The 24,573-nt window shown below is 42.8% G+C and overlaps 1 protein-coding gene across 4 annotated transcripts in view; it reads left to right on the top strand.

Annotated features, from left to right (window-relative positions):
• Positions 1-23,999, top strand: part of LRRTM4 (leucine rich repeat transmembrane neuronal 4) — a 424,076-nt gene extending 400,077 nt beyond the window's left edge. For 2 of the 4 annotated variants that reach the window (XM_048512280.1, XM_048512279.1), the window contains one exon: positions 22,628-23,999. In XM_048512280.1, coding sequence (XP_048368237.1) covers positions 22,628-22,849 — 222 coding nt within the window. In that variant the 3' untranslated portion in view covers positions 22,850-23,999. The remainder of the gene's footprint in view (positions 1-22,627) is intronic. The other 2 variants (XR_007245874.1, XM_048512282.1) reach the window with 2 other exon arrangements.
• The last annotated feature ends 574 nt before the right edge of the window (positions 24,000-24,573 follow it).

The raw sequence follows: 24,573 nt of genomic DNA, 5'->3' as shown, positions 1-24,573 counted from the left end.
TATCTAGCACGAATGGTGCATGTACATTTTGTAACGGACATTAAGTCAAAACATAGGATAAAAATGTAGTTGGTTATTGTTTAGTTCTCTTCTCTTTGCATATCTCAAAAGGTTACATAGGAATATTCCACGCATGTGGGTTTTGTCAGCTTTGGTCCCAAACTACGTTCAGTTTTTTTTTCTTTTATGCACATGTTTTGCCACCTAAAAAAGCAGTTTCAATTTTTCCTCAGCTTTCCTCCGGCTTTTTACTAAACACTTTTACCTCATTTTTTTCTTCTCAAACTGATTCTGAGTGAGCATCACTCCATGTGAGGAAATGCTCCATTCTGGTTTTTTAATCTTACCCATGGATGCACGCCCACATTCAACCTCCCCAATTGATTCCATAACCCCCTCCTGTCATCCCCCTCCCATCCACCAGGGCTTCTGTGTTCCTTTTTTTAAATTAAACATGCAAAATTAGCAATCAAATTATGAGAAATCTGCACACCGCAAGCTCCTCCGGTCAGCTTCACTGCTATGAAACTGACCAGAAAGTTAAGCAACCATGAAACTGACCAGAGGTAGATAGCATAGATTGTTTCCCCACTCCTTCACATGAAGCCTACTGGGTGACCTTGGGCTAGTCACAGTTCTGTCAGAACTCTCTGTCCCTTTTTGCATGGGTGTAATACAGCGATCCAGGGATGGCAAAAACACCATCCCTTGGCTGCTGTTCGCACAGGAGGTGCTGCTGCATCACAGCAGCGCTATCCTAGCTGCCCAGGAACAGCTGCCCCTGTTAACCTTGCTAAACAAGCAAGGAGGGAAATGGAGATCGGAGGGAAGTATGGGTGGGTCCCTGCTAAATTTTAGAGCGACGCTGGATGGGACGGTGAGTGGAGAGGGGGACCGTACAGAGCTGCCTCTCTGGCTGAGGGGAAAGTTGGGGCCGCTCTCATGCTTGCGTGCGAATGGCCCCCAAGCCTCCACTGGCATGATTCATGCCAGTGGAGGTGCGTTTCCACCCCTGTGCAGAAAGGGCCTCTCAGCCCCACCTACCTCAGAAGGTGTCTGTTGTGGGAAGAGAAAGGGAAGGAGTTTATAAGTTGCTTACGGTTGAGAAAAGCAGGGTATAAATCCAAACTCTTATTCTTTTCTAAATACAGAGATACAGCGATGCAGTCACTAGCCTGGGAACAAAGCTGTACTATTTCTTTCCAGTAAGACATTTCATAAAATTATAGGGGAAATTCATTTTATACATACATTGAAAAACCCTCCAAATATCTGTATAAACTGCTTCGAGTTTGGGATACAGTGAGACATCATTCAAGCAAGAAAATGAACACCCCGGTACAGTAATGATTCCATTCCAAACTCATGCTATCAGCTTGATTAAAACCTCACATACAAGAGCAATTCAACTTTTCCTTGTTCTTCAACATTTCACTTCTCATGCCACAGCACCATTCAGATCTATCACAGACACATGTGCAACAAATGTGCAGACCCAAAATACTCTAGAAGAAATCTCTTTTTAGATTAAAAGAAGCAAGTGGAGGAGGGAGAAAACCTTAGTGATAGACTGCTGAAGATGTTGGAATGAGAAGGTGATCTCTCTTAATTTGGAACGTTGTTTAAACAAACAGATCTGTGAACAACAGATTTTTTAGAAATCTTATTTTTTTAAAAAATAAGTTATTGGCAGAGGAACTGCATAGAGGTCAGGAGGGAGATGCGTAAATTATTTGCTGAGATAACCTTTGCCAGCATTTCGATACACTGGAGGGAAATTGCTGCCTATGACCATGAGGCACCAGGTTCTGTCAGGAGTACCATTTAGAGAGAACAGGGGAATATTGCTTAAGGAAGGGCTGTAGCTCAACATTTGACAGAAGAGCTGTAGCTCAGCACATGCAAAAGGCCCCAAGTTCAACCACTGACTAGGGGTCTCAAGCTATAGCGTGTTAGCTCATAACATTGTCTCATAAACCAGTGGGGAGGGGCAGTGGATGAATGCATGAACAAATACTTTGTGCACATAGGATTGCTGGTTCAGTCCCTGGCAACTCCAGCGAATGGGCCACTGGAAAGATGTCCTCTGCTGGAGTAGCCTGGAAATTGATCAAGATGAACCCATTGTGTGACTCCATAGAATGTATATAATTATAGAAGGGCATGACTCCCTCTGTCCTCCTGGCTTCAGACTTTGTGCAATTGTTCCTTGAAGTCAGAAGTATGTCTGGCCAGTTTTATGGCGCAAAGCATACCAGGTATGTAAGCCGTAGATACAAGATCTCATTGCTTTTTTTTAAAGTGAAGTTTTGACCCACATTGATCTAGTTATTATTCTCCATAAAAAGTCATCACAGCTCTCAAAGTACACTATTTTTAAACAAAAAAGAGTCTTATAACACTTGAAAGGCTAACAGCTGTATTGTGATTGAACAGACACCTTTCATTGAACAGACACCTAATTGATTGGCAGAGGGTGTAGAGGGAAATAGAAGAGTGAGAAACTAATGTAATGCAAGAGGCCCATTTTGTGCCATTTTGCATTTCATTGAATGTCTTGCCTGTTTATTCCTCTCTCCGTCTTTCTCTCAGAACCAAACTGCATGTTACATTTTTTAAAAAAGAGTGAAGTGCAGGATTCTTACATACAGTATTATTTGCATGAGAACTGTCAAGGGGGAGGTAACTCTCCACTGCCATCTTGAGTTGGGAAAACAGCACAGAAGTGGAGGCAACAACCCCCCTCCCCCACGTCTCAGTTTCCAGCTCAATCAGACTAAACTGACAGTCTTTGCAGTTGCTGTGTGACTGCAGGGAGAGAAAAGTGAGTCTGGGCATAATGTTTTGTTTGAAACTCAAGTAGGTCTGTTCACATGTTATAGTGAATGCAGGCATATCTGGCTCTTATACATGTGCATAATTTTGTAAGAAAGAGCCAACATGTGTTCAGTTTTCAATTGGAATCAGAGATTGATACTCAAATAAATGTTAAGTTTGTGTCAGAGGCTGTTTCCACACGGCCAGAGGCAGTGGCTTCCTACCGGCTTTGATGAAGCTGGTGGAGCATCACGACCGTTCGCATGGTCCTGGGCAGGGGCAGCTCCATATGGAGCCACCCAGGACTTACTTTGCATTCCTCTGCAGCTCCGGGTGGCTGGAAAGACACACCCATGCTTCCCTCTGACCCTTGGGGGTCACAGAGCAGCGTGGGCGTGTCGTTCCAGCCACACGGAGCTGCAGAGGAACGCAAAGTAAGTCCCTCGCAGACACTGGAGGGGCCAAAAGCAGCACCCTCGCGGCAGTGCTGTTCACACTGTCCCAGCGGGAAGATGCCACTTTTTGAGGTTTAAAAGCAGCATCTTCATGCCACTTGGGGGGGGGGGGGGGCAAGGATGCATTGCAGCAGCACATCCTGTGCGAACAGCACCCTAGGGACAGCATTTTTTCCATCCCCAGGGTGCTGTTATTTGGCCGTGTGGTAATGGCCATAGATTCAGCTGAAAATTCATTGAATTACTCAATGTATGTATTTAAAAAATCAAGGGTACACTGTACATGGATTGTATGCAGGGCCCCTGTAACTGTGAACTGGGTGCTCTGTCTCTGCCTGTCTCTGTCGGCATCTAAGAACACACTTCAGGCACAACATCCACAGATGTTTTATTAGCATAATGTGGCAACACAGGGCTCCTTTTTAGTATTAACACAGCAGACTAATCGGCAGCCCAAACCAGACTGGGGTGCAGGGTGGAATTGCCACAGGAGGCGGTCTCAGCTCTTGCTGAAGTGCTTGCCCTTCTGGTTGGCATAAGTGGCACTTACGCTGGCTGGGTGGGAGGGCAAATAGGAAGGCTGGCAGGTGCTATCGAGTTCCATGGCACTCGACCCATGTATGATCACCGTTTCCATAACTTTGCTGGCTTGTCATGGAGACTGATGCAGTTGGGCATGTTCTGGAGGCATTTCCAGAGGCAGAGCTGACACTAGTTGGTTTCCATCAGATTGGGCCATGGGAATGACAGCGGGACAGTCAATGGACTTATGCCACCCTTTCGGGTGGAATAACTCCATTGAGCCCTATGGAAGGCTTTCAGGTGGCTGGGGCTTTTCAATTTTTCACTGCCTCCACATACCCCCTGGAAACCCACTGGAGGTAGTACAGTAGAACAGCAGCAGTGCCATCTCCAGCCATCCCAGAGTCTGGATTGGACTAATAGTTACTTCTCCTGAATTTCTCACTCCTTTTTATGAAGTCTTCATGTTCTAATGCAGCAGAAGCCTTTGACGGAAGGCAATAGCAATGGTAGGCCAGTTGTCTTCCATGTTGTGTTTGCTGATCTTCTGAGAGTTTTTGGTTGGCCATTGAGGCAAAGAGCAAGCCACACAAGGTGAACCCTGGTCTGATCCACCAAGGCCTCTGCACTATTTTATCTTGGATCTATCAAAAGCTCATTTTCCAAACCTTCTTGCTTCTTCTCAAACATCTTTGTTCCATCTACACTGACATCTGAAAAGGCAATTTTTGAGTAACTAGAACAGAATTAGAGCCAAGTAGATTGAAATATCTGCAAATGGCATATTAAAACAAAATTGTATGAAAAAGGCATTTAGAGACCTTCATTCTAACAGACAAATAAGCTCTCTGTGGAGAAAGAATTCCAGTTTTTGCTTTTGTTTGTAAAATGCCAAGTTGCCCAATAATTATTGCCTTTCTTTCCTTTTCTTTCATACAATAATGTTAACAGACATGCTTGGAATACTTTTGCTTTAAAGACAGCCTCACAACAATTTTTTCCCCTCCCTTACCAATTCTTTTTTCCAATTTCCTTCAGGATCCTGCGTGTGCCTTTCTTGATGAGTTCTCTATGTACTGTAAAGACATGCCCAAAGGAATGAAAAAATCATTTGTTTTCTAAAGAGAATTTAAAAAACAACCACAACACCCTAGTTGTGAAATATCCTTTGCCTGCAATGCTGAGCGATCTTGCATTAATTTTCTGCTTGCTTGATCTCTGATGTACAAAGTATCTACAGAAGACAGCTGTAGCAAGCACAAAAGTTTGTCTTTTGTATTTTAATATTGAGTGCAATGTCATTTTTGTCACACTGCCCATTTTTAGGCATCTAGTTAAAGGAAGCAGAGAAATCGCAGTTACAAACAAGAGGCTGCTAACATTGTTAACCATCCTTAAGGGGTATGAAGTGGATTCAATCTGACATTATTGTGTATTTTGTGTCAAGAGCTCCGGAAACTTTACGGAGACTAAGAACAGTTCATGATGTGGTGTTTCCTCTCTAAGGTGATGCATTCATTAAAGGCTGAGAATAGAGCTGAAACAAATCCTGCTTTCAAGAAAGTCGTGGTGTAATCCTAAACAGAATTATACATTTGAGAGGCAGCGTGGTATAGTGGTTAAAAGCAGTGGATTCTAATGGGAAGAATTGGATTTGTTTCCCCACCCCTTCACATGAAGCCTGCTGGGTGAGCTTGGGCCCATTGCTGTTCTCTGAGAACTCTCTCACCCCACACTGAAGCAGGCAATGGTAAACCACCTCCAAATAGCTATTTCCTTGGAAACTCTACATGGTCGCCAGAAGTCAACTCTGACTTGGCAGCACTTTCCACTATCCTGAAACTCAGTGGCCCCAACAGAAGAAGAGTTGGATTTATATCCCCCTTTCTCTCCTATAGGAGACTCAAAGGGGCTTACAAACTCCTTACCCTTCCCCCCTCACAACAAACACCCTGTGAGGTAGGTAGAGCTGAGAGAGCTCAAAAGAACTGTGATTAGTCCAAGGTCACCCAGCTGGCATGTGTTAGAGTGCACAGGCTAATGTGCTCTTAACCACTACGCCACTGTTGCTCTACTTAGGACTATATCTTATTGTGCTGGCAAGACTTTCTTTGAACTGAACCACTTCAGATGACAGCTAGAGATTCATATGACTGAAAAATTCCCTGGGCATAGACAACTAGTATAGAGAGAAGGCTAAATTAAAACCCTTCTCTCTAGGTTCTAATTTTCTGTGAGGAGTGCCCTTTTTTGTATCATAACTCACCTGCAGTCTAAAATGGCCAAACACAGGTTTATCACCACATTGAAAAAAACTAGATCATAGGAACGGGCACTATTAAACAGGAATGACGGGAGCAGGTAGAGAACAGATATTAAGAAATCCGATGCTCTTTCTCATGGGCTATTGTCCAATTACAGAATTATGATTCTGACAAGCTTAGTCTTGTCTCTACCGTTGTCTCAACCCAGTAGATCAGATGCCCGCACCATCATTGTTTCAGTCTTTTAGGCCCCAGATTTCTTAGCCTTGTCAATCATGTTGGTAGCTCTATATTTCCTTGAGCAACAGTTTATGGTTCTGGTTGTGGTGGGTTTTCCGGGCTGTCTGATGGATCTTGTTCCTAATATTTCGCCTGCATCTGTGGCTGGCATCTTCAGAGGTGTATCACAGAGGGAAGTCTGTTACACACTGTGTCAGAGGGAACTTTGTTACACTCTGAAGATGCCAGCCACAGGTGCAGGCGAAACGTTAGGAACAAGATCCACCAGATCACAGCCACATAGCCTGGAAAACTCACCACAACCAGTTGAATCCAGCCGTGAAAACCTTCGACAGTCTATGGTTCATTTCTATATCTTCAGAAACAGTAGGCTTGCATTCTCTGTGTGGGCACACCACTCCTGAGCGCTAATGAGTGAGACATATGCACGTGAAGAAGACATGCTGCTTTTCGAGTCTTGATTAATGTGATTTTTAGTGCCCTTGCACTCCAATGTGCAGTGGTTGTTCACTGCTAGGAGCTATCTGGGCAATTGTGTTCTTGTAATTCCTTCTGAACAGTGCCCTACTAAGTCATTCAGGACAAGAATAACACCCCTCTGGGTATGCAGCCATTCAGAGTGCCACTGCGCTGACTGTTATTATTTGATAGAGAAGAAACTCTGTGGAGAAAATTGTCCTAGGAAAGAATGGGGGAGGAAATAATATATTTTCAGGATCTTGATTTGTTAGAAAAGATATTGTGAGTCCTGCTCTGGTATGTATGGAGTCAAATCTCTTAAGGTCTGTCTTATCTCAAAGTATGCCAGCCCAGCTTATACTTCCTGTGCTCAAAAATGTGAGCCAGATACTTACCGTGCTCACTTTAAATATCGAGATGACCATTAGAACTACTGATTTGTCTCAGATTGTATATCTGATCCAGAGGACCTGCCTACTTCATTTATCACAACTGCAGTAGCCCTGTTATCATATTGCAGTGAATGTATATACAGCTTAGATGTACATGCATACTTCTGTTGGAAGGGGGAAAAAAGCCAGTGCATGTTCATTTTACATTTGAAACTTGCATTAATATGACATTTCAAAAGTTCACCTTTGGAATGTAACGTGAGACCTACATAATGCATGCATAAAGAATAATCGAGTGTGCCTTATACAGCATGTCTTCGCTGTAATTTGTGATCAGGGCTTACAGTTCCTGCAGTTACAGAACCAGACTGGTGGGATGGCAAACAGAAAATTCCTTTCTCCTCTCACTCTTCCCCCCCTTTAATGGTACCTGAATGCACCCCAGGGAATGCAGTCCTTGTGGTGCCAAGCAGTAATGTCAGGCATTCTAAGGATTATGTTTCCCAGGGTGCACCACGGCACAGCCCTCAGGACACTACTGTAGTGTGTCCCTCTCTTGTTATTTTTTTCTAGTACTTTTCTTGAAGTAGACTTCTGATGAAATCGAAAGCTAGCTCATGACTTCCATCACGTTTGAATTATTCCAGGCAAGGGTATTACATTCCAAACTCTATGGAATGTACTGTATGGAAACTGTGTGGCAATTTTCCATCCCCGCATGACCAAACAGGGGACTCGCCTGGGGTGTTTGTCCCCACCCTGCCACTGTTCACAGGACTGTTGTGAAAAAGTGGGGTATAAATAAATAAGTAAATAAATGTTTTTGAAAACTTAACTTGTCTGTCATCATCTTGTGCTCATTGTGTCCATGTGCATGATGCGCTGATTAGGATCTTGCTGCAAGAAACATAACTAGTGACAGTGTTTGCAAACTTGGCCTTCTTTTTAACAAAAACACACCCAATTCTCCTCCATATTATCCCACTTAACTTACAAATGTATGCAAGTCTTCCGATTCTCAGCATATCCTTTTTGATTGGTCAAAGAGGAGACCTTTAATTTTTTGCTAAAAGCTAAGCTGGTTGGACCCTGTCCAGGGGCTGGCTTCGTGTTCAGTGGCTCCCATTAAGATGCATGAACAAAGGCCTGCAATCTTGCAAGGACATCAACCGCACCCCATAAAGAACAACACTTCCCCCTTGAATCAATCCTGTGTTTGTAAAACTTGTGGAAACCCTGGGCAGTTGTTCTCCCTGAGTTACAACTCCAAGGATTGTAGGGAAAAAAAGAATTATGTCTTGGCAGCCGAGGCTTGTGGCTTAAAGAAATCATTTTTATTTTTGCTCTCCATGTACAGAACTGCTGTATGACTTTTAAAAGAGCATTTAAAACTCTTTAAGGAAGCCATTCATTTCTGGGTGGCCCTCTTGCATGCCATAAATTTGGAGCCGATCTAATGAAAAGCCAATATTTAACACAAGACAAAGACCTATTTCACTCATTCTCCGATGCCTTCATTTGTCACTCTGGCAGCAACATTATCAAATGTTCATATTAAATACTGTATGTATTTATTGTGAGTAATGGCTGGAACAGGTTGCCATCTTTATGATCACTGCCCCCCAAAAAAACAATTCTACCTTCTCCCTCGTTTTCATAATTCCTGCCTGACAGGAACTATGTGATTGGGTTTTCAAATGCTACATAAAACCTACCTTTGGGAAGCCATCCCTAAGGAACTGGTTAGTATGCCATGTTCTTTTTCATAGGAAAAGATATTATTATATTCTCGTGTGGCGAGTTCTCCATTGGGGGAGCACGTACAGCTCTCAAGGGACTAGTTGAAGCTTCTTAATATGCTTTAGGTGCTGCCTTTTCTTATATCTTAAATATAGAGGTGCACCACCATGGTATCTGGCATGACATATGGTCCTAGTGATTCAAAGAAATGTCTTGGCTGTCAGTGGAGTTCCATGTACAGAGTTGTGTGATAGGTTCAACCCATGTTTATCAATAGGGTGGAACCAAACCTATATATCTCATTCTGTGTTTGTTTTTATGAGGGGTTTTTGGTCATTTTCCACACTCACAGTGAACACAATTATGAAGTTCTCTTTGCCATTCTCTTTCTTCTTTTTTGGCTCTAACTGTCATCAATCTCATTGAGAACTGGCATAGTGCAGTAGTTAGATTGTCACAGTAGAAAAATCTGGATCCAAATCACCAATCAGCAGTGAAGCTCATTGGGAGACTTTAGGCCACACTGAGAGCCAGCGTGGTATAGAGCAGGTGGACTCTACACTGGAGAACTGGGTTTGATTCCCCTCTCCTCCACCCGAGTGGCCAAATCTTATCAAGTGAACCAGATTTGTTTCCCCACTCCTACTTTCCAACTGGATGACCTTGGGCTAGTCACAGTTTGTTCAGAACTCTCTCAGCCCCACCTACCTCACAAAGTGTCTGTTGTGGGGAGAGGAAGGAAAAAGGAGTTTGTATGCCCCTTTTAGTCTCCTTACAGAAGAAAAAGGAGGGTATAAATCCCAACTCTCCTTCTTCAGTCACTCTGTCAGCCTGATCTATAGCTCACAAGGATGTTCTGAAAATGAATGGAGGGGCGACCCTTGTACATCATCCTGTGCACCTTTGTGGAAAATGTGGAAAATGAGTTGTCCACATGCCCATGATTGTGGTCACCTATATAATTTTGCTTATGCTTACAATTGTACATCTAATGTCATGATGATGTCACGGTTGCTTGGAAAGCCAATTACTTGTAAGAAGAGAAATCTCCATTGAATTTGAAAAGGGAACTGACCTATTCTGCAGAGTGTTCATCTACAAAATTGTGTAGCTCTATTGAATCTAATTTTCTTCTGTAAGTTCTTATGTGCCAGAGGAATAATGATTTCAGAAAAGTAAATCCATTGTCTGATTAGCCTGCTGATTTGCTCCCTCTTAGAACGTCAAATACCACCCCCACCCCCAGTTTCCAATGGTCTTATTTTTCTGGATGGAGCTGTCACTTGGCAACTGTCAGCAAAGTGAAGGTTGTCATAACTGTGCAGGTCCAATTCATGCGAGCAGCTGGGGTCTAAGTTACCAAGTCAAGAAATTCCTCCAGTGATGGAAACTGCATTCCTGTGACAGGAAATCTCACAGGTATTACAATTGGTTTATGATGATACACAACCTTGCTGCTGGGAAGTGTTCATATTTTACTCTGTTTGCTTTCAGTTAAAATGCCTTGGTGTGTACACTGTGGTGCTCACATCATTTTGATGCTCTTTTGTTCCTCACCAGTTTTTTTTTTTAATGAAGCTCAGTTCTCTTTGAAACAAGCTTAAAGAGAAAAAAGCATTGAGGGATGCATTTGTGGTGGAACAGGGGGCTACAGCATTACAAAAAGGAATTCTATTATGCAGTAGGTAGGGAGGTAAAGGTACCATAGGGATACAGTTTTCTGTACAGGTGTATGTGGAAGGAGGGGGGATTAAGCATCATTCTTTTTCCAGCTTGTTTCCCATTGCTGTCATTGGCAATGAGGGAAAAGTGATCTGAGTCAGCAAGCAGAGCACAGGTTCCTGCATTCAAAATAGCCAGTGAACTGTTTGAAGAATACAGATAGGGCAACAGGCATCGGCCTTGAAAATGGCTTCCTTTTGATTTTCAGCATAGCATTTGTTTAAATAAGACAATCATCAGGGTGGTACCATTGCAATTTATTCTCACTGAATGCATAATCAGTGCTGTAGATTATTTGAACAGACAGGTGAGGCACAGGTGCAGGTGGGTGACAGAGGCTGTGAACTCAACTTGGTAAGCATAGGGATCAGGATGGGTGCATAGGATGTGGTCAGATGATGCACACTTCACCTTGGTTTTCATTGGGAGAAAACACAATGCTCCAGGCATAATAGAATTCTGCAGTTGGGTCACTGAGTGTTGAATCATTGGATGTTGCATGATTATTTCACTACAGTGGTTGTTCATCTCTAGAATGCCTTGTCTACACAGGAAAATCCAGTTGCAAAAGTATTATCCAAAGATGAGTGGCTGTGGCTCTAAGGTGCCATCACTGTTCATTAGTAGGTCAGATAAAGAAAACTAAAGGAAAATAGGTCTATGTTTAAAGTTGTTTAGTAAAGTTATGTAGGAGTAGTGGACATTCCTTATGCTACATTTGCCTCAGGTAGAGTTACCCCTCAGGTTTCAATTCCATGTTGTGAAATTCCTGGAGATTTGAGGTGAAGCCTGGGGAGTGTGGGATTTGGGGAAGAAAGGGAGGGACCTCAGAAGTGTATACTGCCATGGAGACCTCCCTCCAAAGCAGCCATTTTTTTCCAGGACCAGAAAGTCAATAGGGCATAGATATAGATGTAGCTGGGTCTTCTGCACTTCCAACAGTGACATCCTAGGCAATCACACTATTTTAAGGCCACTGACTTGCAGTACTAGTGGACTTAGAAGGGTGTAACTTTACTTAAGACAGCACTAAAAGAGTTACATAACAATGGAATGTTACCAGTCTTGTTACCCAAAATACTGTAGTCTGTCCTCTTTAGAGTGAGGAATTAGCGAAGGGCAGATCTTGTTTAATAAGAGACTGGGTAAACTCAAGATACTTTGAAAGTTGAGTGCCTCCCATGGTTCAGCCTAGGCTGAACTCGTGAGAGTTGTACAGGTCACTCTTTGAAGCCACTGAGAATTACGGCCAGGCCTGTAGACGGCAGTCTTTTCTGCCTCCTCAGAGGGAAGGGCAACAGGGGCTTTGAGACTCTCTATAGGAGGGGGAGGGGGAGGCAGTGGAGGGGGAGGTAGGGGTGGCATGCAAGGGAGGGATGGGAGGGGGTGGCATGCAAGGGAGGGGAGGGAAGGGGACCTGGCATCTGGACATGGCCTACCCACCCTAGTGGGGGGAGGGGTGGCATGCAAGGGAGGGAAGGGAGGGAGGGGTGGCATGCAAGGGAGGGGAGGGGAGGGGAGTATAAGGGCTTCTTCTGTAACTTTAGCATTGTGATCTAATGATCCTAAGAGGACAATGAAGACCAAACCCATGAGCAAAAGAGAGGCCAAGTATCATATATTGATTGGAACCCACTGGGCGATTGCTTGGCTTGAAAGTTCATTTTATTTTGGTATATGTGAGCTGCAAGAGATATGGATCTCTGAATAGCTTGCTGAAGATTGACACTTCCTGAAACATCTTCATCTGCTACAAGCAGGCCAGATCATCTAAGTCAGCAGGGCAAGTCTTAGATTCTCACTGGAGTGAGAACATGTAAATAGAACTTTGAGAACAGGTGTGAAAGGTGGATCCAGAATATCAATTAGCTACAGACAAATCCAAACTTTTATTTTACATATTTTTAAGGCAGTTGTTATTTTGTAGCATGGGTGTCAAAGGTTTAGGCTTCGGAGCCTGAATTTTACTCTGAAACAGAATATTTGCATGCCTTTCCTTTCTCTTACCTAATCTTTCGATGTCAATCCTTCTGACTCGGGTTTATGAAAATATCTCTTGTAACTGAATGTTTGTTTCCAGTATGCAGCCATTAAGACTGCAACACTGACACCATTTAGTAGCAAGATCTACAGAGGTGAAGACTTCAGAAGTTAATACTATCTAATTAATCCAGCCCATTAGCCCCCAAACCCTCACTGAGTATGTGAAGTGCTACTAATGCAATAAACTCCTTAGTTAATAAAAACAATGGTTTGCTTCAAGGAAATGATAGTGCCACATTCATTGGTTTAATCAACTATCTGCAACAGTTCATTGACAGCATATGACAATCAACCACAAATATTTAGGATCAACTTCATAATTTGCTTAATTTCTCCTTTTTTTAAAAAAAGTGGCTTTATTGTTAGCTTCAAGTTACAACACATCCATACCACCACATCAAATAAACAAACCACATTCAACTACATATTTTCAATACCAGTTGTGATCCTACAGTTTTTTCAGTGGAGATGTTCAAGATTGAACCTGGGACTTTGTGTGTGCAAAATCAGTGCACACAGAAGGACACCGTGGAAATTTGGATTTAGGAAGATGCCCTCTGGATTTGTGCCACATATCCACAGTCTCACTACCACCACCCCATAAATGAAGAAAGCATGATTATTTTATTCACCCACATCAATGCCAGGTCTAAGTGCATGCCTGTTAAAAGTAGTGTTGTAGCTGCACTGTACATTCAGTGGGTTGGCCCTATTTTGAAGAAGATGAATGGAAAAATCAGAGGTTTCCTCCTAACCATGTATAATCCGGATTCCAAGTGCTTGTCTATGTGCGTTGGCATGTCTATTAATTATTCGGAATGCTGTATGTAGGGCTTATGTTTGCCAGTCCCCTGATAGGGCAGAGAATCTCCTGACCCTGCTTCTTGGAGCAGCAGTGGGAAGAAAATTCAGAAAGTATCTGTCAAGACAATGGTGTGACATCACTTTGGGGGGAAATCCTAGGAATTACCCGAAATTCTATGGTAAGACCATTGATTTTTTTTGGTCCTAGAGTTTTTCTGGGTTTTCCCCAGTAGTGACATGATGTCCCCACCCCTCCTTTTCTGTCACTTCTAAGCTGGTAGAGCTGCCAACAGTGGTTGAGAAATCCCTGGAGAATTGAGGATGATTTTTAGGGAGAGCATAAGGAGACTTGCAGAGCAGTGAAGAGATTTTACAGAGCAGTGAAGATTTTCACATCACAGTGAAGATGTGATGCCATTCAATCCGCCCTCCATGCTGTTATTTCCTAGGTGGAAACTGATCTTTTTAGTTTGGATCCCAGTGGAACTTCAGTCCGTACATGGAGACTGTCAACCCTAGCTGTGGAAATAAACCAGTCCTACACATGCAGATTACATTCAATAAAATTTACTGCAACAGCAGCATTGCAAGAAGCATTACCTAACTGCAGGCCATCCCAACAGTAGAGGAACCTTCAGCATATGTTACTTTAATTTCATTTCATCATACCTTTATTGACATATTGAGCATATGTTACTTAAGGCAAACAAGAGAGGAGGGAAAAACAGTCAATAAGCTCTGAACCCTACAGAGAGCATAAATTACAGATCCCCCTGCAGTTCAGATGGCTCACATGCTGCCACCTTTGCACTACCTTTTAGGATTTCTCATCCTTAGGATGAAACTGTGTTTGTCTTTTATTTTCAGGCATGTTACTGAAATTTATGTTGTCTAAATGCTGATTCTGGTTGTTGTTTTTTTCATCCATTGCTTAGAAGTGACAGAAAAAATGCATATGGCATATGACAGCAGAAAGGTGCCATCTGGATATTAGGAAAAAATAACAGTGAGAGTAATTCAACAGTGAAATCAGCTATCAAGGGAGATAGTGAGCTCCCCCTCACTGGCAGTCTTCAAATAGTGGTTGTGCAAACACTCGTCAGAGATGTAGGATATATATATATCCTATTCTTCCATCAAAGAACTGATGATGGTGTACATAGTCCATTTCATTTTACCCCTAATCAACCCTGTGAGTTAGGTCAATCTGACAAATAGATTTGTCAGTCACTCAATAGGTAACTGGGAGAGTTTCATGGGAGAACAAGAGGGAAAAACCTGGAAAATGGTCTCCATGGCCTTCCCCATAGAGATTAGGGGAAATTCCTAGAGTGTTGCTTGAAAATGACAAATTTCCCCAGGCTGCACTCTCAAAATCTACTATAATTTGCCAAGGCAATTCTGGCAGGCTTGCAAGAACTGCACGAAAGGGTCTTTAAACCAAGGAAGTTGGAGAGGGATAAAATAATTTGGGCATGATTTACAGGAAGCTTTTAAGAGGTGCAAAGTCCAGCGGACCAAGAGTTCTGCCCACAGTTTCCTAGTGATTCAGTGATTCAGCCATTTAAACAATTATTCCATACTTTTGTGAGAACTAATGACTGGAAAATTGTGATGATATATTTATGGTGGAAGTGCATCCTTTAGACGCTTCCATCTTGCAAAACTGTTCACACAGTGTTTCTTGAAACCTGCAGTACTTAGAACTCCAGCTCTCACTCCGCTGTAATAGGTCTATTGATTGTTACTTCTGTAACTTATAGTCTATAACACCAAGACCATTTCCTGAAATTAGACTTAATATACATCTGGGAAAACAGCACAAAGACCACAGCCCCAAAAAACCTGTTCCTGCAAAACAAATTGACATTGCATTTGGTGGGGAAACATCTTTGGAAGGCTAAAAAAGAACCTTGCACTCTGACAAGAAAAGGCCCTGTAGTTTTCAGTAAGATAAATTAACATCAAATGTCATGTCTAAAGTGTACACATGAAGCTGCCTTATATTAAGGCAAACCATAAGTCTGTCAAGGTCAGTGCTGGGTACTTTGACTGATAGTAGCCCTCCATGGTCACAGGCAGAGTTCTTTCACATCCTGAAATAATAGCAAAAGCGGAAGAAAGAATTTCCACATGGAATGTTATCCTCTTACTCAAGGGTCACCAAAGGGTTAGAACATTTTGGGTGCATGAAGTTAGCGGCACAGGGGGAATAAACCAATTCTGCATATGTAGAGTTGCATTCTGTAAAATTTACCTCAACAGGATTGCAAGAATAATTGGCAAACTGCAGGTCCTCTGGTAACAGAGAGGTGGGGAAAAGAAACAGTGGTAGCATTCAGAAAGCTCTAAATATCAAAAAGTATGTATCATTTACCCCCCCCCTCACCCCCCCCCCAAGTTCAGATGGATATGATAGATACAGCACACGCTATATATTAATATTTTCTTTGGTTAAACTGCTCACATGGTATCACATTACTAACATTTGGTTCATTCTGAGAGCTCAGGGAACTGGGCAAAATGCTGCTGGAGGTCAGTAACAGCATATTTATTCTAATCAAATATCCTTGGCTTGTCTATCTGATTCTCAGTGAGCTGGGTTGCCAAGGTTAGAGGATTAAAAGCTGGGTGGGTGGGTGGGAGAGGACAGCCATTTTGGCAGTTGCTGAGAACATAACAAGAATGCTACAGAATCAGACCATGGATAAGGCTTGATATTTGGTGTCTCATGGCAGAAAAAAACCCACCCTCAGCCCCAGTCCCCCCTGCTTTGAGGAGAGGAAGAGAAATGGGGGGAGGGATATAACTGATGTTGATGTTCTAGAATTTTTCCCAGTCTTACCAACCATGCAACCAGGGAAACTAATTCTCTTTTGCCAGACTGAGTGTTAAGTATCAGTAAATAAAAGCAAGATGACAATAAGATTTCAACAAAAAGTAGCTCAGCTGCCCCTTAGGCTGTGCCATGACACACTTTTGTAAAATTTTGGTGGTCCAGGTATACATCCCCTTAAGGCCTGTTGTTCCAAACCTAATGTTTCAGTGGTTATCACTGTTTGTTTCCCAGAATGGAAAAGCCCTTGAAACTTATAATCTCTGTTCTGATCTACTTTTTTCTCTTTTGTTACAAAAGAACAATCTTGAGAAGAGAAACAAAAAACAAAAAAAATCAAAATGGAGCTGAGGGGACAGTTTGAGCAACTACAGAAAATATAGTTGACAAGGCAATGGCATTTCAAGGCCATTTAGAGATAATGTTGTGATTCAGAAGATTTTAACTCCTGTTTGGAGGCAAGAAACAAAGCCATGATGTTCACTGGGCCCCATCTGGTTAATGTCCTGTACATTATTACTGTAAAACTCAAGACCTCAATCTCCAAACTAAACAGAACACAAACCATTGCTGGCTTTTATGGTATCATAAAGTGGTATTTTAACACCTTGAGATCAAGGCTTGGTGTAATGTGGTGTAGGTTCTCCTGCTTCAAAGGAAATTTTTTTACTTTAGAGTACCCAAGTGATCTTGGTTGTCCTATCAGTGTCTGTGGAATGTACTAACTTTCATATTCGTGCCATTCAGCTGTCACATAAAATGGAAAAGGTTCAAGCTAAATGCTGGCCACTATAAAAGACTGATTTTTTTCCAATGGTGCAGGGCAGCAGGGGCGAGGGTGGGGGGGAGACAGATAGGTTTGATTTAGCCATCCTTTCATATTATCTGTCTGTCTGTCTAATATATTCTAATAGCAAAGTTGGCAGAATCGAAGGATACTTAAATCCAGTGACTGGATATGTCTTTCTATAAACCTGAACAAGACATGTCTTTCTATAAACCTGAACAACAACCCAGGTTTGCAGGAAAATCTGAAATCTTTATTTTTTTTAAAAAAAGGCCAAATGATAAAAGGAGCACCTGCAACTTTAACAATGGATTCCCACAGTGGCTATTGTTAGGTTACCCCATCATTCCAAGTGTTTGTTTCTGTGAGTAAAATGCAGGGGAAGGGCAGGGACCTTTCCAGCCTGTGTTGACTTTTGAGGGAAGACTCATTGGGCTGACAGCAATGACTAGCTGACTGAATGCCACCTGCCTTTCATGACTCACCTAGGTCTGACTGCTTGCTACTTTAGTAGTCACTTTATTCAACCAGTGCAGTATAGCAGTTAGAGCTTCAGAGTAAGGTCTGGCAGACCCTGGTTTGAATCCCCATCTTGGTGGTTTGGGACCAGTCACAAACTTTCAGCCTAACCTACCTCCAAGATTGTTGTGAACAAAAAAGGAGGCTAAGAGAATAATTTAAGCTGCTTTGGTTCCCGCTATGGAGAAAGGTGGGGTGCCAATGAGGCAAATAAATAATAAATATAGCTAAAGGTAGGAGGCAGATAAATGGCACATTGGTGAATGGCTAAGAAAGCCAATATGAAACAAGACAAGGTGGGAGGATATGGGTGTTGACAGAAATAGGGGAAGAGGAAATAGAGCAGGGAGGGAGACTGAGGGGGAAATGAAAAGTCCACCACGAGTCTTTGAGGGTTCCCTACCATGCAAGTGGGGCTCGCCCAGTGGGCAGCAGTCTAGAATGGGTCCACAGTTTTCCTAAGTAGAGGCAGCTGCAAGGGGAAGGCAAGAGGAAAATTTGAAGAAGGAAAAAAAGAGTGTTGGTAGCTTTGATAATGAGAGACCCTCCTTGGCTGTTGCTACGACACAACAACAGTTTGGCCAGGATTTATTTCTGTTTAGTTTCTGTCCATAAATGCTGGGGAGCTCATTTTAGAGCTGTTTCAGATATTGAGGGAGGAGTCATTGGGGGCAAGCCTAACAGCACCCCCCCCCCAAGAGGACTTGATGCCACCTGATTTGCATGACTCCCCAGACCTGGTGCTTTCTACTGTTCAACAGCAGCCATCCCATGAAAACCCAGCGCAGCGTAGTGGTTAGGGTTTTCAACCGAGACCTCAAATCGATTTTGATTTCGAATATCTTTAATGGCATATAAATAGTTTAACATTAACATTGCAAGATAATAACAGCCTTTACAACTTCTGACGAGTTAAATTAAAAATTTAGCCACCGCTTCCAACAGCTCGTAGTTGTGGCTGTTTAAAAGATATATAACCTTCTGTTTATCTGTAATGCCTTCACTTCCATGCAGGAGGGACCTCAAATTGCCTTTCTGCTTTGAAAAATCACTGGGTGGCCTCACATTCTCTTCGGAACCTGAGCATAAAATGAAATAAAGGAAAATTATGGAAGCTGCACTGGGTCTCCATCGTGAAGAAAGACAGAATATAAATGAAATAAATAAATTGGGGGGAGCATATACAAGGTAGATTGTTGATGTAAATGCAAGCCTCCAGGTGGAACATGAGGATCTTCTGAAATTACAACTCATCTCCAGATTACAGAGGGTGACCTCTATGGCACTGTACCACACTGAGGTCCCCCACTGACCTCCCTGGACTCCACCCCCAAATATCTAGGAGTTTCCCAACTTGGATCTGGAAATCCAAATTCCCTGCCTGTGGCCAGGGGGACCTGGCACCCCTAATTGGTGAGTGGGTGTGAAGGAGAGAAGGAAGCAGGGAAAGATGAGGATACAACAGTTACTAAGGAGAAGGAAAGAAGAAATAGTGTGGAGATGGGATGTAGAACAAAGAGAGATGCGCCCCACAAGTCCTTGCAAGTTTATCCCAGGGTATATGAGTAGAGGCGTAGTTCCAAGGGGGACGGGGAAACACACCGGGCGCATGCCCCTGTGGAACTGTGGTGAGGGCGTTCCGGGGGCATTCCGGGGGTCTGGTGTGGTGGGGGTGTACCGGGGCATGGCAGGGGTGGAGGACGCACCAGGTGCTTTCCCCCCGTGCTACATCTCTGTATTTGAACCCAGGTCACTTGGCACTGTGCAATTGGGCCATAGTTTTTCTGGGGAGAGGATGGCCAGGGAGAGGGAAGGAAAGAAAGCTGAAGACAGGAGAGCAATAAAGGTAAGTTGCCTGGTAGGAAGAATGAAGAGAAGAAAGCAGAAAAGGGAAAGAGGCTATGGGAGTCTTAGGAAAAGGAAAGAGGATGGAGTGAGAGAGGGGGAAATGAGGCACCCTCTGCAAGTTCTTGTAGGTCTGTCTCTTTGTTTGCATGTATTAGACAAATTCAAAGCTGATAACTGGGGTGCAAGAAACAGAACTTAAAGAATTGTAAGACTATGGCATGAACATGAAGAATCGCAGATTTGGTCAGCCCCATAGAGAAGTTAAATCAAAACTGGGATTTTTCTGGAGAAACAGCAGGGATGAGAAGTCTGAATATCATAAAATAAATTGGAGCAAATGAGTATGAAAAAATAAATTGAGCACTTTAGATTGTCTTTGATCTTAGGATCTCTATAGTGCAACAAAACAAAATGGAAATTCAAAGGAGAGGGAGAGGAAAGAGCTACAGAATTGGATTTCATTAATATTCGGTTTGACAGGCAGCATTTGAACAAGGATTATGAATGGCTCTCTGCTGTAAAATGTAATTGACTTCTATAAGTTTACATGCTGAATTTATATTTAGTGCCATAGTGATTGTTAGTGTTCATTCTTGACAAGAACAAATGTTTTAAATACTGTTTTTGTGTTGAGTACCTGCATCTTCCAGGATGGTGTACTTGTTGGTTCGGGGAGAGGGGTGGATATGTGTGTGAATTTCTCCTTTCTCCCCCCCACTTTGTCTCATTTAACCCCTGTAGTAGCACCTACCATTCTCTCAGTCCTCTTTTGTGCAGCTGATGAAGCTTGTGATACAATTATAGACATATCCCAGTGCAGAGCAGCCAGTCACGTGCAAATGCAGGGGACCCATGTGTGGAACTGATATATCATTTGTGCAATAGCCTGCAGTGACTATATAAGGGGATATTCCTGAGGCAATCCTAAACTGATTATACTGTATGAATCCCATCAACTTCACTGGACTTAGAAGGGTATGGCTCTATTTAGGATGGCACTGTCTATAGTACACTGTTACATGCAGATGAATCGTTTCTATGATCGTTAGCTGAGGCCTAGGCTGTTTCCACATGGGCGGAATTCACCATCCCAGGGATGCTAAAAAGAGCGTCCCTGGGGAGGGGTTCGCATGGCCACCGCCGCTGAATTGCAGCAGCGGCAGCCTCACAACCCCTGAGCAGCGTGAAGTCGCCGTTTCCGAACCTCGCTCCTTGAGCGAGGTTTTTTGGAAACAGCGGCTTCCAAACGCTGCGGTTCGCGGCTGGAAGGCGCCATTTCCCCCCCTTTCCTGAACGCCTTACCGTCCCTCCGACCTTCCGGTGCATCGCCCAGGCAAGGGGACACGCCGCCCCCTGCCCTGCGACTCCAGAGCTGTCGTGCAGGGCAGGGGGGCATGTCCCCTGGCCTGGGCGACCTGCCAGAAGGTTGGAGGGACAGTAGGGCGTTCAGGGGACGGCGCAGCCTCTGTGCAGGCTGTGCCATCTTCCCTGCTCCTACCAGGACCGTCCATGCGAACAGTCCCAGGGGGGTGCGTCGGCGTCATTTACGTCATTTATGCCGACGCACTCCTGCAGTGTGGCCATGCAGAAATGGCCCTAGACACAGAGACCTATGATGGTTTCCTTGGCAGTGAGTTTTCCTTTTAATCTAAAAACAGTCTGGGTAGGCTGTGAATTGGGTGAATGGAAGGCATGTGGAGAGAAATATCTTAACCTTTTCACTTTTCATACTCAGAACCACCTTCCTCAAGACATATATATTTTTGGAGTAAAGATACTGGATTCATTGCCCCCCACTGATGTTCCACATATTCTTCCTTTGAAGATTAAAAGAAGACCATTGGAATGTGTGTTTTTGTTTACATGATCTGGAATCTAAAAGCATCTAAAAAGAATCGAGCCGCCTCTCCCTGCTTACCTTCCTGCCTTATGGCCCAATTTGTTGTTGGCAGATTACCACTCAGAGAGGTGTCAGACATACTGATTAAAGGATTAAAGAGTAAATGTTTAGTAGAGGAACTACATTTCAGATAGGATGAGGAGGGACAGAGATAACCTGCTGCTATCCTGGTAGCTAGGGAAGAAAAGGTGACTTAGCTTCCAAGAAGTAAGATGAAATAAGACCTAAGAATATCAGTCTATGGACAGAAAAGTGGTGACACAACAGAACAGAAAGGTTTTTAAACTCACAGCCCTGTCTAGTTGACCACTTGCCTCCCCCCCACCCGTTCCTTTGCATGTTAGACATCACCGTTTCCGACTCTCATAGGCTACCCTGGCCCTGAGTAAAATTTGTTTACTTAGGCAGTTTTTAACTTTGCTTTTATTCTAAGGGGAACTTGAAGAAGTTTGTGACAATCCCAAAATGCAGTTTAAATAAACATACTATTGAAACAGGCAATTGTGTGTGTATGTGTGTGCTATTAAATCACAGTTGACATAGTTTATGGCCACGATCCCATAGGTTTTTCAAGGCAAGAGACATTCAGAGGTGATATGCCATTGCCTGCCTGTGTGACTTGACCCTATACAGTTTAAATAAACTGAACCAACCAGTGATAACCAGTGGGCTAATCCTGACTCCACTGGGCTCATTGAGCACCAAGTTCAGAGCCAAGAACCTTTTGGTTTTCTTTTCTTACTACATCCAAGTTTGTGTATCTGTATTGGCAAGGTAACAGAAGTTCAGCCAAGACGTTACAAAGACATGTTTCCTGAATTTTCCTTTCTTGCTGACAAAGTCTTTGACAACAACCTTATATTCCTGTACCCCCCACATCACCTGTACTCCCTATATCCAACCTTATATTCCTGTATCCCCACATGCCAAAGAATGAACCCAAACCCCCATATAATATATCATTTGAGTCTCAGATGCCAGATATCCAGGCTGTGCTAATCAATTGAGATGGATTGTTCATACATCCTACTTCCCACTAGATGTGCATTGTCATCCACTGATAAACATGCCTGTATGATCCTCATGTTCCTTTTTATGTGTAAATGGATGTGCAAACATGCTCAACAGGTCCTATCTGTATTCACATGCTTCAGCCTTCTGCTTTTTCTATGATTCTCTAAACTCTAAACACAGTTTGCTTTGTCTTCTTAATGTTGAAAGTTGTCCCTGTTCTTCTGTTATTATGTTGACATGGGTCTTCTCTTTGTCTTTTTTCTAGGTCCCTCATCATATGAAAACTTTGCCCTATTATAGCTACGACCAACCGGTGATTGGATACTGCCAGGCCCACAAACCCCTCCATGTAAATAAGGGATATGACACCATTTCCCGGGACCAGGCCGAAACCACCAACATGGAGCTCAGTCGAGATCATAGCTTCATTGCCACAATTGCACGTTCTGCTGCTCCAACTATTTACATTGAAAGAATACCAAACTGATGGAATTTTCCTGAGTTCAAAAGGGTTCTTTTATTGTGGGGAAGGGGGGGACCTCTGATTCAAGATGAGAGGGGAACACAGACGTTTGCCATTTCCAGTTTACAAACATTTCCATGCAAACAACAGAAAGGCAAACAAAACACCAGTTCCTTGAGGAGGACTGCAAAAATTCAGTCGAGTCACCTCCCAGTGCGAATTGGAGAACTTCAGGATGTCCTTTGGCTTTAAACTGTTGAACAAACTTCTTGGTGTAAATATCAAAGAAAGATTGTCAAGTTCTTATTACAAACATTAGATTTCACTCTAGCAACATAAAGGGATGGATTAAAAGTTCTGTTTGTATATTTGATTTTTCTACTCTGCACGGTTCCTTGGAAGAAGAACCACAGGTACAAATAAGGGGTGGGGGGCAGATATAAAATGGAGTACGAGGTATTATTTCTTTATTAAGTGCTTAACACTCTTAGAGCATTTCTTTAACAGTTTCCCCTCCTTTTTACTTTTGTTTTGAGAACAAAACAAGCCAAGATCTCCTTTATTTTATTTTTTTCTTATGAGGGTGGGCGAACAGTATTATAATTTCAGACTCCAAACATGGTGTTAAAGGCTTAAGTTAAACCAAATGGACATGGGCAATTCAGGTGAAACAACAAAGAGGTGAAACAGACAAACCTTGGGTGCATGTACATTTGAGACCCATGCTGTACATTTATGGGGTGGGGGATCCTTTGGTTTTTTCCTATCTTCATTGTGCTTCATTGTTGACACTACAATTATGTTTGGGGTTCTAAAAACAACAAAAAAGAGTATTGATGAATTAAGAGATCACCACTGAAACGTGCAGCAATGCTAACTGAAGGTGGGGAGGAGGATTTTGGGTATGGTAATATCCATAATGTACTCAGTAAGGTGAAAATTGTTAGGATGGGTTGAAAGTACATCTTGGAAAATTTGATGGCTAGTATGATTTGAAGAAACAAACAAACAAAGGAGGATGTGTAACATTGTTTGATTTATTTTTAATTAATTATTCTGATCAGTTAGCTTTTGTGTAGTTTTTATCAATAAAAGGACAAAAAAAGTGGTGGGGAAAAATAAATCTATTATTTTGTGGCTGGGATGCTGCAACACAACTAAACTAATGACTGAATATTTTCTCTAGCTGGTTTGTACTATGGCCTTTGCAATCAATGGACTCTTGGGCCAGAAGGGATTTTTGTCTGCATTAAAAAAATGTAGTGATGCTTTAAAATCAGTGTATCATGCTTCACAGACTCATGTGGCAGTTCCCTGAGTTTTCTGTAGTTGATGCTGTGAAGATTAAGCCCCCAATATCTCAAAAATGCTTTGAAATGCTCCAAAAAGAGGTCGAAGGGCTTCTACAGACAAGGAATAAACTGACAAAATGGCATCTTAAAGGGACAGCACACAAATGAAGCTATTTTAAAAAAAATTCAGCCCAAAGAATTGCTAGAAAAAAGGATGCATTAAAAACATTTTTAGGCTGCATTTAGGCTGCATTTTTAGGGGGGGGGGGACAATGCAGAGCTCCTTGGAGAAACCACTTTATTTCTCACTCCAAAATGTTTCAAAGGCTGATTCCTCATGGGCCAAAAACAGCAGTGTGAAAACGGTGTGAAAATGGTGTAAAAGGGTTTAAAACAGTGTAAAAGGGTTTATACTGTTTTCACACCAGTTTCACCCCACTCTTTTTGGCCCACGCG

The sequence above is a fragment of the Sphaerodactylus townsendi genome, linkage group LG12, assembly GCF_021028975.2.
Source record: "Sphaerodactylus townsendi isolate TG3544 linkage group LG12, MPM_Stown_v2.3, whole genome shotgun sequence".
Lineage (NCBI taxonomy): Eukaryota > Metazoa > Chordata > Lepidosauria > Squamata > Sphaerodactylidae > Sphaerodactylus > Sphaerodactylus townsendi.
The sequence above is the reverse complement of the archived record's forward strand: the minus strand, read 5'-3'. Positions and strand labels throughout refer to the sequence as shown.